This window comes from Leucoraja erinacea, chromosome 11, assembly GCF_028641065.1.
Source record: "Leucoraja erinacea ecotype New England chromosome 11, Leri_hhj_1, whole genome shotgun sequence".
Classification (NCBI taxonomy): Eukaryota; Metazoa; Chordata; class Chondrichthyes; order Rajiformes; family Rajidae; genus Leucoraja; species Leucoraja erinaceus.
In genome coordinates this window covers 38,447,435-38,464,524 of record NC_073387.1, presented here as the reverse complement: position 1 = coordinate 38,464,524, position 17,090 = coordinate 38,447,435, and the positions used below count along the sequence as shown (strand labels likewise).

General features: G+C 41.0%; 1 protein-coding gene across 1 annotated transcript in view; it reads right to left on the bottom strand.

The window, feature by feature from the left end:
- The window catches only part of cdhr2 (cadherin related family member 2), an 84,873-nt gene that overhangs the window by 64,514 nt on the left and 3,269 nt on the right, over window positions 1-17,090 (bottom strand). Inside the window, exons 3-10 of the mRNA XM_055643065.1 lie at window positions 15,821-15,901; window positions 11,446-11,535; window positions 10,224-10,340; window positions 9,994-10,137; window positions 4,394-4,469; window positions 2,960-3,078; window positions 1,468-1,701; window positions 422-577 (exon numbers count right to left, since the gene is read on the bottom strand). Coding sequence (XP_055499040.1) covers window positions 422-577; window positions 1,468-1,701; window positions 2,960-3,078; window positions 4,394-4,469; window positions 9,994-10,137; window positions 10,224-10,340; window positions 11,446-11,535; window positions 15,821-15,901 — 1,017 coding nt within the window. The remainder of the gene's footprint in view (window positions 1-421; window positions 578-1,467; window positions 1,702-2,959; window positions 3,079-4,393; window positions 4,470-9,993; window positions 10,138-10,223; window positions 10,341-11,445; window positions 11,536-15,820; window positions 15,902-17,090) is intronic.

Here is a 17,090-nt window from a genome sequence, read left to right as displayed (position 1 = left end):
AAATGGGTCTAGTTTAGAAATGGCATATGGTCGGCATGGATGAGTTGGGCTGAATGGCCTGGTTCAGTGCTGTGTGGCTCTATGACCCTAAGTGCTGTTGTAAAGATTGGTAGACAAGGATATATTCTCAATGCAGTCAGGAATGGACAATAATAGGAATAGAAATATATATATATATATATGGACAGCTTTTCAATTCCAATGGAGAGGCAATGATGAGGAAGAATAATGGTAGATTATTGGTTTCAAATGAAATAATAATCACCCAATCCCTTCATCCTGTTCATTTTACGAGCTACTGTACGTCCTATCTATTAATGCTCCTATGTTCCACTTTCAAAGGACTTTTAATATCAATTCTTGCAGCAGCTCTTTTATCTTTGTTGAAAAATGTTATTATTTCATTCTTGAAAAAACTTACGTAAATATGTATAACTTTCAGTTGCTCATAATCAATGACTGATGAGTCTCTCACAATTATTTGCACCATTCCTTCATTTTTTATTTTTCTTGGAGAGACAGTAAAAGCAGGTGCATATGGTCCTTCCAAGTGCAGCATGAATATTCCATTCAGACCCTATGATAAACACATAAAGATAAACAATGCTGTTCGTACATGCAGAAATAACAAAAATGAAACAAGATCACTCCTAAGGATTTCAACTCAGTTTTATAATTCAATCATGCATTTTCCCACCGAAGCAATCGAAATACAAATTCCAGTCGTGTAGAGAACAATCATTTTAACTGATAATCTAACCAAGGTCCTTTCAGACTGAAGAAGTCTTCCGAACCAAAACGTCACTTATTCCCTTTCTCCGCTGTCTGAACTGTGAATTACTCGTATTTTGTGCCTACCAAGGTCTCAGTCAGATAGCCTACCAGCCAGCAGCTGTACCTGGTCCATTTGATGCGTCCAAGACATTGTTTAAGGTAATTTTAAGTAATTTATTACATTTAATGCATCCTACATGTCCAAACAAGAGAACATTTTAGAAATCGGCATCCACAAGTTTTCTGACTAAAGGGAAATCAAAAATGTATTTTTACTTGTAATAAATTGAAGTATTAACTATTGCAAACTCCCAACAAGAAAATAGCTCAGCCTATGCCACTGGGCCAAAGCAGTTTGCTTGTGATAATTAGCTTGTGATAGCCCATAAGTAGATCCAGCTGAGTTATTAACATCGCGGAGAAGGAGAGAGAAAGCTAAGGAGCCAAATAGAGACCAATTTGCTCTACAACAGTCAAAAATCACCAAATTTCCTTCCTAAAACAAAGCAGACATGTGGTTCCTTTTAAAAGTGCTCTTGGGGATAAACATAGTTTGATTTAGTCGGATGAAAATGTAAATCCATTTTCCCTTATTGAATGTTTGAAATAGGATCGTGAGATGAACTCTCCAATTTTAAAAGATTATGAAATATATGTATATGCATTGATTAAAGTGATATTGGAAAAGCTTACCTCATCGGGATCATGGGCCACTATTGTTAAGTTTTCTATTGGTGCCCCTTGGGGGGCGTGTTCAGGAAGTGATGTGGTAAATGATCTGACTTCTGAACTCGTGTTAAAATTACAGGCGTTAATTCTACAGTTATAGAAGGAAGGTGTGTTGTCATTGATATCGGTTACTGTGATGGATACACTTGTATTCGCAGAGGCCACCATTCCATTGATGTTGAGGTGCATTTCTTCAGCCTATGAAAAAGAACAAATTGAGACTCAGATTTGTCATTTAGAAGCTAACATTTTGGAAAAAAAATCTGAAGTATCTTGGGTGCTTATGGCCTAATTGTGTTCACATTTGTGTTCACATTTGACAATTATATATTTGTAACTCAGAATTGACCTTTCATAATAGATAATTGAAGTTCAGATTCCAGTCTTTGTTTCATTTAAAGTCAACTAACCATTACATTATAAAAGACTAACTATTACATTACTATAGTTAGTGTTTCTTCTCCTGGGCTTGCTAAGAAATGTCAATGTTTCTGCCCGGAAATAAAATCCCAAGGTCACTGGAGTGCAGGGAACATTTCTGTTTTGGGATATTATATTTGATAGATATACTTTATAATTATTAAACATATTTTGTTCAGCAGCTGCAAGAACCACTGCAACCTCTGCCAACCACTTTTTAATGAGGCATCTAAACTAGTCATTAGAACTCTGTTGGAAATGATGGACCTATGTGCATGCCTGGTAATCACTTCATCCTGTGAAACATTCACTGTTGGCACAGATGTAAAAGTAACAATTAATTGATATTTTTTGGGTGGCACGGTAGCGCAGCGGTAGAGTTGCTACCTTACCATGCCAGAAACCCGGGTGCAATCCTGACTATGGGTGCTTGTCTGCACAAAGTTTGTACGTTCTCCCCATGACCTGCGTGGGTTTCCTCTGGGGTCTTCAGTTTCCTTCCACACTGCAATGACGTACATGTTTGTGAGCTAATTGGCTTGGTATATATGTAAATGATCCCTAATGTGCAAGATAGCATTAGTGTGTGGGAATCACTGGTCAGCATGGACTGTGAGCCGAAGGGCTTGTTTCCGTACTGTATCTGTAAATTAAAATATACTAAACACAAGCAAGAAATGGAACAATGCACATCCCACAGTTTATCCATTGTAAAATAATAATAACTATACTTCCTTTTAATAACTTGATCTTGGTAAGGGGAAGCAGAATCCTAAATTGTTTCTGGCCTCATCAATTTCCCAAATGAGGAATTCATGAAGGAAAGGATATATTAAGCCAAAATGCATTCGTGGGTTATAAATTATGCATTTATTTTACCCTGAAAACAGCGTAACATTATTTCTGATAAAAATATTTATTTTCATCCTGCATTCCCTGAATAACGAGTTCATTCAACATACATGAAGGTATCCCAATTATACAAAACACCATATATTAAATTTTGCAGAACACGTGCTGCTGTATTCCCACTTACAGTAACTTGCAGTTCAACGACTGAATTAAAGTCAAAAAGATTCTCTCTGTCCAGATCGCCCTTTACACGTATCTCACCATTCAGAAGACCAATTTCAAATAATTCTGGAGGTTTTGAACCTGCGAACAAAATGAAAGGCTGACAAAGACTGTGTTTATTTCACAACAAAACACAGAGTAGTTATTGTCCTGTACCTGTTTGGTTATTTTCATTTGCAGGTTTATTAAATTACAAAACATGCATAGTGTCCAGTATAATGTCAATCTATTGAAAGGCATTGCAATATCTTCAGAATTCAGAAGACACCATTCACTTCATCACGCTCAGTTTAGTTTAGTTTAGTTTAATTTTCTATAGAGATACAGCACAGAAACAGGCCCTCCAGCCCACCGAGTCCGTGCTGACCAGCGATCCCCATGCACTGCACTATCCTGCATACAAAGGACAATTTACAATTTTGCTGAAACCAATGAACCTACATACCTGTAAGTCTTTGGAGTGAGGGAGGAAACCCACACGGTCATGGGAAGAACGTAAATCTCCATACAGACAGAAACCCATAGTCAGGAACAAACCTGGGTGCCCGGGGCTGTAAGGCAGTAACTCTACCGCTGCGCCATCGTGCTACACTGTGCCTCTGGTTGACTTTTTCATCTACACCAAAACTCACTTCCTTCTCAACGCACCTTCCCCTGTTGTAAGAGATGCATCATCTGGCTTTTACCTATTCCCTTCCAACCATCTAAGCACTAAACAGTCGTTCAAGGTGACGCAGCAATTCACTTGCACTTCTTGCAATTTAGTGTACAGCATTTGATGTTGACAATATGGTCTCCTGTACAGTGGAGTAATCAAAAGCAGGACGGGTGGCCACTTTGCAGAACAATTCCATTCAGCTTGAAAAGGTGATGCAACATTCAGTTCCCCATCTCTTTAATGCCCTATCCATTTGTATTCCGATATCTTTGGTCATGCACTGTTCCACTGAGATCCAACACAAACTCAAGAAACAGCATCCTATCTTCTGACTAGGCACATGAAAACCCACAGAATTTAATGGTAATCAGTCTTTTCAGTCTGTATCAGAACTGGCTGGTTCTGATCAAAAGTCCTCAACTAAGATTTTAATGTTCCCGCAGATGCTCTATTTTGCCTGCATTTTCTGTTTTTATTATTGTTATTTATTGCACTCATTGAAAAGTGCAGGAACAATGTGGAAAATAAAACAACAATGAAATAAAAGAAAGGTTATAATTTAATCAAAGTGAGTGACTCATTTCTATTTGTTGCCTTGGGAATAATATTTTGATTGTATCAAGTATGCTTTCAATTATTGTACAGTGTGAGAAATTTACAGCAGACTTTAAATTAAGTTGACACTCAGAATCATAAGCAAGCATAATGACAGAGAATGAAAGAAAATGTCTGCCTTACTTTGAATGGTGTATGTAATTTTGTCCTTAATTCCCAGATCACCATCTATGGCCAAAACTCGAAATACTGGCGTTCCCTTCGAGGAAAATGTAATTCAAAACACATTTCCAAAGTTAGTTTGGATAGCCACATGCATTACATAGGTATTGATATCATTATGTAATATTAAATAACACAGTATATCTGTCTATCCAGTTAAACAACTCTGGGTTTAAGATCATTTATTTAATTGTGTTCCTGAAGATGTTTATTCATGTTTTATTGCTATAGAGCTTTTCAAAAAGTGTCCTTTTTTAAAATCATACAAAGAACATATTCAAGGGTATAATATAGATAGCTATGTTATATGGTACCGCCTTGAAGTAACCATAATAAGTTTATTAAAAAGAGGTATTTTTGCTTATTATGCTAATATTTGGACTAATACATATACAGAAATAAATATTTAACACTGTAAAGGAACTGGAAGCAAGAAGCCCAGGAGTGTGACTGAACCTCCAGAAAGTAGCACTGGTGGATCAGACAATGTGACCCATAGCACTAGAGGCTTAATTATCAATAATTTCTCTAATACGTGAACTGTCCCCAACAACCCTCACCAACTTCTGCAGTTACACAGTAGAAAGCATTTTATCAGGATGCATCACAGCATGATTTGAGAACAGCTCCATCCAAGACCTCAAGAAATTGCAGATGAGTTTAGTTTAGTTTAGTTTAGTTTAAAGATACAGCGTCCTTCGGCCCACCGAGTCTGCACTGACTGGCGATCCCCGCATATTAATACTATCCTACACACACATCAGGGACAATTGTACATCTATACCAAGCCAATTAACCTACAAACCTGTATTTCATTGGAGTGTGGGAGTAAACGGAAGAGCTCGGAGAAAACCCACGCGGTCACAGGGAGAACGTAGAAACTCCGTACAGACAGCACCTGGGGTCAGGATCAAGCCTGGGTCTCAGGCGCTGTGAGGCAGCAACTCTACCGCTGCGCCACCATGGTTGTGGACATAGCCCAGACCATCATGCAAACCAAGCATCCTTCTACTGACTCCATCAACACTTTACGCTGCCTCGATGAGACCACCAGCATTATCAAGGACTAGTCTCACCCCGGTCACTCCCTCTTCTTGCCCTCGTCTATCAGGCAAGAGGTACAGAGGTTTGAAAATGCATACCTCAAGATTCAGGGATAGTTTCTTCCCAGCTGTTATCAGGCAACTGAACCATTCCCCCACCAACTAGAGAGTGGTCCTGACCATCAATCTACCTCACTGGAGACCTTTGAGCTATCTTTAGTCAGACTTTACTGGACTTTACCTTGTACTAAGCATTATCCTGTATCTGTACACTGTGGATGGTTTGATTGTAATCATGTACAGTTTTTCTATTGATGGATAGCACACAACAAAAAGTTTTTCAGTACCTCGGTACATATGACAATAATAAACTAAACTAAACTAAACTAAACTAGAAGGAGAACAAGCGAATGTGGTGTATTTCCAAGTCTTTCAAAAAGGTCTCGCACCGGATGTTACTGAACAAAAATAGAGCACGTGGAATTTGTGGTAATATACTAATGTGTATTGAGAGTAGGTTCACAGAAGGAAAACAATGAAAAAAGAATGAACGTTTAAAGATGCAGCGCGGAAACAGGCCCTTCAGCCCACCAAGTCTGCACCGGCCAGCGATTCCCGCACACTAACACTATCCTACACACACTAGGGACTATTTACTTTTTTTTTTAATATACCAAGCCTACAAACCTGTAAGTCTTTGGAGGAAACCGAAGATCTCAGAGATAACCCACACAGGTCACGGGGGGAGAACGTAGAAACACCATACAGACAAGCACCCCTAGTCAGGATCAAACCTGGGTCTCTGGCGCTGTAAGGCAGTAACTCTACCACTACGCCACCATGCCGCCGGGAGTCTAGCACTAAAGCCACAGACTCAGATATGTGGAGAAATCTCTTTAATCTGAGGATGTTTAATGTTTTCTCTTCTCCGATGTAAAGTGAAAGCCCTGCTAACTTAACTGATGGGTAGGTTGATGGCCTCAAGCCAAGCAAGGAATATGGAAATAGTTCAGGGTATGGAGTTGATGATCTTCAGCCTTAATCTTATTGAAAGGTAAAGGGCCAGTCCCACTTGGCCATGTTTTCAGCAACTGCCGGCTTTGTATCAGTGTCGCCAAAAGATTTTGAACATTTCAAAATCCAGCAGCGACAAAACAAATGTTGCGACACTTGAAACAAAATGCGTCAGACATCATCACGCCGCGTCATGGCCCGTCACCGCCTCGTCACGCCGCATATTTTTCGGTGACCTGATACGTCAGTCAATGATGCCGGCAGTCGCCGAAAAAAATCGCCAAGTGGGACAGGCCCTTAAAGCAATCTCAAAAGTTGCTTAGCCGAGCAAGATTTTCATTGTGGCTGTTCCCCACTGTGTTGTACTTAACAAATATATTCAACCGAGAAAAGCATAACACAGGAACAGAGCTTGTGGACCTTAAAATGGCTTGACCTGATTTGGAATTTTCCTGCTTCTATCCTTTTTGATTTTACTTCCTTCACACTTATTCCATCTTACGTTTTTTTTTTATGAGAAACGTTGATTTAATTTTTTTTATTATAGGGTAGAAGTTTTTTTAATGTACTTCTGCTGCATTCCTGCTTCCTGTGGAGGGACAGCATCAGCCAAGATAAATCACATCCCCCAAACCAGATGGTACTTTTAATGGCATGCCATATTCCCCTTCTGATGTTCTACAAATGAAAACTGTACTAAACTATAGAGCTAACTTCAATTTATACGACATAAAAAGTGAAACAACTCCGAGGCAGCTGCAGCTCAGTACTCTCAATTGATCTAGATGATGTTTCCATGAAAACATTGTTCAGAAAAATAAACAAAGTTACCATTAGGTGGTCCCATAATTGGTGTGAGTAAAGAAAGGGATTATGAGGCAGGAAGAAGTTGTTATAGGCAGGAAGTTTTATATTATACGTTAAGAATTTTACTACTTTCAGTGTGGTCAGTTCTTCCTTTTACTCGCAGGTTACAAGCATCGACTTTCTCATTTCTCATCTCAGAGGCAGCACCAACACCAAATTAGAGACAAATAATAGACTATAGAACTTGCTCTTGTACAAGCTCTAAAGCGTTGTGGTACCGTGCAGCCAAGTGACACAAGGCAGCACTGTGATGCAGGGCGGCACAGTGGTGTAGGGCAGCAGAGTGGTGCAGAGCGGCAGTGGCGCAGGATGGCACATTGGCGCTGCAGCAGAGACCCGGGTTCGATCCTGACTATTGGTGCTGACTGCGTGGATTTCACCGGGAGCACCCACATTCCAAAGACGTGCAAGTTTGTAGGTTAATTGGCTTCTGTAAATTGTCCCACATGTGTACGATAGAACTATTGTACATGTGATCGTTGGTTGGCACGGACTCGGTGGGACCAAGCATAGGCTTGGCGATCGCTTCACCGAACACCTCCGCTCATTTCACAATAACCAACCTGATCTCCCAGTGGCTCAGCACTTCAACTCCCCCTCCCATTCCAAATACAACCTTTCTGTCCTGGGCCTCCTCCATGGCCAGAGTGAGCACCACCGTAAATTGGAGGAGCAGCACCTCATATTTCGCTTGGGCAGTTTACACCCCAGCGGTATGAACATTGACTTCTCTAATTTCAGGTAGTCCTTACTTTCTCCTCCCCTTCTCAGCTCTCCCTCAGCCCACTGGCTCCACCTCTTCCTTTCTTCTGCCCCCCCCACCCTCACATCAGTCTGAAGAAGGGGTTCGACCTATTTCCTTCGCTCCATAGATGCTGCCTCACCCGCAGAGTTCTTCCAGCATTTTTGTCTACCCTCGGTGGGCCAAAGGCTTGTTTCCACGCTGTATCTCTAAACTAACAAATAATTAAACTAGAAACTAGGCTACTTCATGGCTTCCAAAATAAGATGAGCAAAAATGTCCTTCTTATCCAAAACTAGTAGCACACTCCATCCCTCTCAATGGCAACTGCCAGAGGTTCATAACAGATTGTTCATAACATTGGTGTTGTGCTATTTCTAATTAGACATATATGTTACACTATGACTGTCTATTTTCACCTTTCTAGCACCATCCAACCACTCCTGCCTCTTTGTTGAAACTCTTGCCTTCATTACCTCCAGTAACAGCAGTTCCATTGCACACCTGCCCATACGCGATAGTAAACATAGTGATGAACCTCTGTCAATAGGCCTTCGACGGACACGCTTAATCTGGGAAATGCACCAGCTAAAGGCTTTTCCACCAAACGAGTTCTAAACTGTAATCTAAGACGAGGGGCAATGATCCATCTAGTTCATCTGCTTAAACACCCCTGTTATCTGATCACCCACAATATACCCTGCCCACTCCCAAGGCACAATCTCCATCCAATCCAAAAATCTGATTCAACTTTTCCAACTCTCATAAGATCATAAGGTCATAAGTGATAGGAGCAGAATTAGGCCATCCGACCCATCAAGTCGACTCCACCATTCAATCATGGCTGATCTATCTGACCCTCCTAACCCCATTCTCCTGCTTTCTCCCCATAACTCCTAACACCCGTACTAATCAAACTCTTGCTCTCCCTACCCTCAAACATTTGATCCTTGCTGTGTCCATGCTCCCAATCTGGAGCCTCCAATCTCCCATTGACACTTTTAATACCATCTCAGCTCCAGCTTCAAGTCATGCATTATGCTCTACTCTCAGGTCCAAAAAGCCAATGCAGCCAAAACCCAGACAATCAATTCAACTCAAAATTGGGGATGAGAGCTGATAAATGTTTTTAAAAACCTGAGGGAAACCAGTTTGTTAACTAATGCCAAACCAAAAACAAATCCCAATTTCCTGCTTCCTTTACATATCTCAATAAACATCCAGGCTGAACAATTGTTTGCAGCAAATACATCAAATCTGCTTGACAAGGGGCTAAGATTATGTTCATGACTGGTTGAGAATGTAAAGTAGAAGAGATCATTTCCAGTTGCAACAAGCATATTAGTTTGCCGGCCTACAACCAAATTAATTTCCCTCACTCTCACTTCCTATCTATTATCTCATCATCACCATCTTGAGCTCCCACTCTTCATGTTCTCCTTGACTAATCTTTCCCTGTTAATCATCTATCTATGATTCCACTCCGTCCAAATTGTTCTCTCTGTTCATCATCTGAAGACCAGTGCAGGGTAACCACCAGACGTCTAACCAGCTTTTCAATCTTGCTAATTGTCAATCTATAAATATAGACAACGTATACTACCAACATTAAATTGGACAGAATCTTCACATAAATCCTATTACTAACCACACTGACTCCAGTTTTCATTCTCTTCTCAGCTGCTTAAAAATAATGGAGTTATTGTTTAGTTTAGTTCGGTTTGGTTTAGTTTAGTTTGGTTTAGTTTATTTGGTTTAGTTTCGTTTCGTTTATTGTCACCTGTTGCGTGTTAACCAGTCAGCTACAACATTGCTACAACAGGTTAGTTTTAAATTTACATCACCCCTCATCTACCCACAATTTTTCTGGCAAATATGTAGTTTTACATACATACCACTTTGGAATTCTCAGGGATCGTGGCTTGATAAGGGGTGTTCTGAAATTTGGGGTTCATGTCAGGAACATCTTCAATATTAATAAGTGCAAATGCAGAGGATTTCTGAACAACATCTTTTCCATGATACTTTCCACCACTGTCCTGTAAAACACACAGGATATGTATTCAGAAGTCATAGCATTAGAATAATGAATACTTGGGTTCAATCAGAATAATTTTAAACTTACTGAAGCTTCGAGCGTTAACTGATAGAACCTGCTTTTCTCAGTGTAACTCAGTGTACCGTTCAAAATAACACTTCCATTCTGCTGAATTTTAAAAAGATATGGGTCATCTGGCAGAACCTGTAACAGAACAAGAAACAGGAGTTATCCAACCATTTAGAGAACATCAGATGATCTTGACTCATTGGTACATGACTCATGAACCATTCGCATAACCCAAGAGCAGTTGTGAATGATCCATTTATGCAGGAGATTTAAGATGGGTGTTGAAAGTTGATAGAAAAACATATATACTTTTAATATAAGAGAAACAAGCATCAGGCAGGATTTCATATGATAATTATCTAACAGAAAGTTTAGTAAAGATAGGCACAAAATGCTGGAGTGTCTGCAGAGGCGCTCACTATCCCGCTGAGTTACTTCAGCATTTTGTGTTTCACGTCAGTGGAAACCAACATCCGTAGTTCCTTCCTACACAGAAAGTTTAGTAATATCAGAATTAGGTGAAGTAAGTTTATTTCTGTTCATCGATGACGTCAAGATACAGGTTGGCATATAGCATTCATTTATGACCTTTTATAACCGATTAGATGTTTCTTGCAGTTTATTACTAACAGTCTTAATTTGGTCCAAAATATTTTGCTACATGCTGGTGGTTTATGCTCGTCTCCAAGTGAATGAAGTTTGTGCTGAACTATTTTTTCCCCAGTGGATCTTCAGAAGCAAGGGTTACCTGATAGGACACAACATGAAAATCAGTATAATGATTTATTTGTTTGAATATTTCACTAATTCACAAAAGATAAATAATCAGGGCTATACACCTGGTTAACCTTTCAGCTGTTCCATCCTCCATTTCAAAACAAAAGTTAAACATTTATTTTGATTGCCAATGGTGTCATTGTTCTGAAAAATAACGTGGTATCAGGTCGAGCAGCAATTCTATCAATGCCAACTACTGTTCAAAAGTATGTTGAACAGGAAGTGGGGTGCTGCAATTTCATTCAAAATGAGGAAATTCTTATCTTTTGCAGAATGGCAGTGCGAGCTGTGATGAGTGTTTAATTTATTTCTGCAATTTGATAGGTTGGGGTGAGTGGGAAAATGCATGGCAGATGCAGATTACTGTGGATGTTATCACTCCACTTATGTAGCCAGAAGCAACAAATAAAGGAAATTAAATCAAATTAGTGTAATTTATTGGATTTCATTCAAAACGACTTACTTCCAGAATGTTATAATTTATTTCTCCAGCAGGCCCTTGATCATAATCCTCTGCAAAGGCATTAAATAATATTGTTCCTTCAGTTTCATTCTGTAAAAAAAACAAATCCATTAATTATTAATTCAAGTAACAATTAAGAGAAGTTAACAATATGTTAACTTAGCACATTAATCACGGATGTAATTGCTTTTTAATCTGACATAACGTTAAAAAAAAGATAATGTAAAATTAATGTTACTGAACAAGAAGTTCAAAGGCCTGCACTGGTTAGTTCAAGTGCGTAAGAGATAGGAGCAGAATCTAGCCTTTCGGCCCATCAAGTCTACTCCACCATTCAATCATGGGTGATCTATCTTTCCCTCTCAGTCCCATTCCGTGACCTATAAAAGAGTAGACCCCACGAGGATCGTAATCGATCTTCTGGAGGGGCACTTTGGACTGCGTGACCTTTTAGATGTGTCTGCTTGCACGAGGCTGAAGGGCTTGAACGAGCAGAGACAAGGATCCCAATGTTGGGCGAGTCCAGAACCAGGGGCCACAGTCTTAGCTTAAAGGGGAGGCCATTTAAGAATGGAGAAAAGGTGAGAAAAAGGTGAGAAAAAACTTTTTCACCCAGAGAGTTGTGAATTTGTGGAATTCCCTGCCACAGAGGGCAGTGGAGGCCAAATCACTGGATGGATTTAAGAGAGAGTTAGATAGAGCTCTAGGGGCTAGTGGAATCAAAGGATATGGGGAGAAGGCAGGCATGGGATATTGATTGGGGACAATCAGCCATGATCACAATGAATGGCGGTGCTGGCTCGAAGGGCCGATTGGTCTCCTCCTGCACCTATTTTCTATGTTTCTATGTTTCTAAGGATAGAACCCGCAGTGGTTAGATATTGTATAGGGAGTTCGTTATTGTTGGGAAGAATAAAGAATACAGGGTAGTGACCCGGTGCTTGACTCAGTGTTTTACTGAACTAGACTAAGGGGGGTAAGCCTTAGGAGCATAATTACATTGGGGGCTCATCCGGGATCTCAACGGACCCCAGACATAAGTTTGCGATCAGACCTGAGGGTCGAGGAAAGGGTGTCCTTGCCTTGGGGGTGAAAGACCCTTCTGAGTTAGTCAACAGCTGTTGCAGTCAGGTACCATTGAGTTGGCCTGACACCAAAAGAGTAGCTGATGGATTTGGGACCCTGCCCGGACTGGGATATGCGATTGGCTGGGGTATCTGAATATTCAGGACTGGGTTAGGTTTCAGTACTAAGAGGTGAAGGACTGCATCGTTGCTGAGGGTGCAAATTGGAAAGGCACTTTTAAGATAGGCATCGAATTCCAGCATGAAGCGGACACACGCTGATGCCCAGTACCAACCAGGTAGGAGGGAAGAAGCTATGGTGTGAGCCTATGAGGGTCTGAGTCCCCGCCTGTGTGAGTAGTAGGCAGAACTGAAAAGGGAGAGGTTCTGTAAAGGTACCAGGAACTCAGTGGTTAGAGTATAATTGGCAGAAAACACTTTTAACCAATCCTGAGAAGTTAATAATAATAAAGACGTCTGTTTAAAAATTTGAATTTGAATTTGCGTACTAAAAAATGCTTGGATAAGAAAGTAACGAGCTAAAATTTGTCGATCCAAATTTGCCAAATTCAGGACTTCATATTGAAGTGCTGGTTAGTTCCAATTCCAGGCTTCCATATTGGGAGCTGGATGTTGTAAAATGTATATATTTTCTTCCAGGTTAATCTGTGTACAATAAATAGTTTGCTGAAATTGTTAATAGTTATGATTTGTGAAGCTGCAGTTTAAAGTGTGTTTAAGATTTGCCAATTGTTTCATCGTATTTACTGTGTATTGCCTTTGATTTAAAGTTTTGAGTGTTAGATACACTGTTGTAATAGTGGTTTGAATTGACTGTATAAGAACATAGTTTGATTAAGACTGTTATTATAAGTGGAGTCCGACTCATGGCTGTTCAACCAGGGGTTCCGTTGGTTGTAAACAATACGATGAGGGATTAAAATATATTGTGATTTGTTTTTGGGACTGTACAGTTAACGAATGCTATATTAGACTTACAGGAAGCAAGGTGGGAAGAAGTGTAGTCCAGATAGCCATGGGAGTCAGTGGGTTTGTAGTAAATGACGGTCAGCAGTCTGGTACCTGCGATGGAGATAGTGAGTTCTTGAAACAGTAGGGTGATAGGTGAAATTCCAGGTGAATTTGAGTGCCAGATGGAAGTTAGTGGTGAAATGGATGAAGTCAGTGAGTTCTGCATGGGTGCAGGAGGTAGCGCCAATGTAATCAATATAGCGGCGGTAGAGTCGGGGATAGGGCCACGGTACGCCTCGAACAAGGATTGTTCGATGTACCCTACAAAGACGCAGGCATAGCTGGGGCCCTTGTGCGTGCCCATAACTACAACTTGGATTTGGAGGTAATAGGAGGAGTCAAAGGAAAAGTGCTTCTAAAGGCTTTCCTGAGCTGAGTTGTTATAATTCAGGGGGCACTGGCACTGGAGAAGCAGGGAGGAAATAGGTATGACTTTTCTCATCAACTAGCGTAGTAAGGGACCAAGACTCACTGCCTGAAAGAATGGTAGATAGAGACATCACATTTTAAAAAAGCCCATAGGTATGTACTTAAAATGCCATGACCTGCTGGACCTGAGCATGGAAGGTGGGATTAGAATATATCGGCCTATGTTAATTGATGCCTCCACCTGTGTTTGAAATCTTCTACGATTCTATAGCCAAGTTGCAGAGAACCAGAAATCTCATGAGGATAGACTTCTGAGGAAAAGTTTGGTTAGTCTTTGGATGCATCACCAAGTTGATTGGTGGATACACGTTCAATTGAATGATTGGTTGAAAGATACAGCATAGAAAGAGGCTCTTCGGCCCACTGATTCCACGCCGACCATCGATCACCCATTCAGACTAGTTCTATGTTGTCCAACTTAGCATCCACTTGCATGCTCACTAGGGGCAATTTACAGAGGTCAATTAACCTACAACCCTGTACGTCGTGGGAATATGGGAGAAAACGCACATGATCACAGGGAGAACGTGCAAAGTGTACACAAAGAGTACCCGAGGTCAGGATGTAATCCGGGTCTCTGGCTCTGTGAGACAGCAGTTCTATCAGCTGTGCAACTGTGCTGCAATCCAATGGTAATCTTCAGAATCGAAGGAAAGGAATATCAAAAGAAGAGAAAAAAATCATGGATATAAGGAAAATACAGATAATTTAGATGGCCAAAATTGCTCTTCAGTAATTTCCAACATAGATTCAAGGGTCAAGCTGCATCTTTTTGTGCAGTCATTCTGCCACCCAAGGCTGATTCTGCAGGTCCTTCGATGGTCAGCCACCTTATAAACCATTGTATAGGAGCAGAATTAAAAAATAAATTGCTGATGGACCTCAGGGGGTCAGGCAGCATCCGTAGAGGGAAAGGAATGGTCGTTGTATTGGGTCGAGACCCTGCATCAGTTTATTTTTTGCTCCAGACTCCAGCATCTATAAGTCTCTTGCATCTGAAGTGAAGTAGAAGCTGGGCATCCTTAACCCTGATGGACTGCGGCTGGGGCCTGGGTCGGCACCACGGAGGCATGAAGTGGGGCATCAACAGTGGTGAGGCCTCGGCGGTGGCAGCAGTGAAGCCTCACGAAAAGGGGCCTTAGTGGTGGTGACGCCTCGTGGCAGCGGCGACACCTCGCGGGTCGTCCCATAGTCGACAGTCGATGAGAGGGTGGAGGACCACCATGAGGGGGGAGGGGAAGAACAATAGAGGACCCGGCATGGAGGGACTGCAGTGACGGAGGACAATGGAGAATGGGGGGGGCGAACAACGGACAATGGGGACCAGGCGTGGCGGAACTGTTGGGGGGGGGGGGAATGGGGGACAAAAGGAGGAGCCGGCATGCTTTGTAACTTAGAATAGGTGGCTACTATTTGTATACATTGGGTATGCAAGCAAAGAATCTCACTGTGCCTAGTCATATGTGACAATAAAGTATTCCTATTCCTATTCCTATTCCTGTGTATGAACAAAGATAACGTCTGCCTGTTAAATTACCATCCCAAAAAATGGTTACATTTAAGTGACTGCATAAACCCGAGTCAAGTTTAAAATCTCCCAATGCACAAAGATGATTTTATCTCATGTGCAATCAAAGGCCCCCTCAAAAAAAAATTAGTCTTCTGACATTATTGCTTATTTATGATATTTTTGACAGGCTCAGTGATACTGTCACAGAAAATTGATTGAAAGCACACATCTCTATTTCATTGCATCAATTTGGATTGGATTTGATGCCATGACCCAAGCTACTCATTACTGCGGCACGATGCCTCAAGCAATTCAGTGATAAAAACTGGAAATGACTCACCTCAAAAATAGTTATTGTGTATGGAGCGTTTATAAAAATGGGTGGTACATCATTGGCATCCATAATAATGATAGTTTGTTTCTGAAGATGAAAACAGGAAAAGTTATTCTAATTACAAAATCACAAACTATTATATACTGTAGACAGCCATCAAAATTTCCCAGGTGGAATAAGGCTCTGGAGAGTAAAATTAGATATACAGTGACAGAGATGTCCATTTTTAACATACCTTCTTAAGTCTAATTAAGAATTAATTTAACCTAGTGAATGTATTTTGGACTAGCATATCCTTATAAAAAGGATCTAAACTGCACAATACTTCAGCTGTGGCTTCACCAATACCCTGTACAATTATAACAACACTTTCCCTTTTTTTTAATCTTCAATTCTTTTGCAATAAAGACCAATATGTCATTTGCCTTCCTAACCATCTGTTGCATCTGTCTGTTACCTTTCAGCAATTTTTGAACAAGAACATCTTAATTCCTCTGCACTTTGCACAACTGCAATTTTATGCCTAGATAAAAGCCTGCTTTTAGACGTAGAAATTAGGTGCAGGAGTAGGCCATTCGGCCCTTCGAGCCTGCACCGCCATTCAATATGATCATGGCTGATCATCCAACTCAGTATCCCGTACCTGCCTTCCCTCCATACCCCCTGATCCCCTTAGCCACAAGGGCCACATCTAACTCCCTCTTAAATATAGCCAATGAACTGGCCTCAACTACCCTCTGTGGCAGAGAGTTCCAGAGATTCACCACTCTCTGTGTGAAAAAAGTTCTTCTCATCTCGGTTTTAAAGGATTTCCCCCTTAACCTTAAGCTGTGACCCCTTGTCCTGGACTTCCCTAACATCGGGAACAATCTTCCTGCATCTAGCCTGTCCAACCCCTTAAGAATTTTGTAAGTTTCTATAAGATCCCCTCTCAATCTCCTAAATTCTAGAGAGTATAAACCAAGTCTATCCAGTCTTTCTTCATAAGACAGTCCTGACATCCCAGGAATCAGTCTGGTGAACCGTCTCTGCACTCCCTCTGTGGCAATAATGTCCTTCCTCAGATTTGGAGACCAAAACTGTACGCAATACTCCAGGTGTGGTCTCATCAAGACCCTGTACAACTGCAGTAGAACCTCCCTGCTCCTATACTCAAATCCTTTTGCAATGAAAGCCAACATACCATTCGCTTTCTTTACTGCCTGCTGCACCTGCATGCCTACCTTCAATGACTGGTGTACCATGACACCCAGGTCTCGCTGCATCTCCCCCTTTC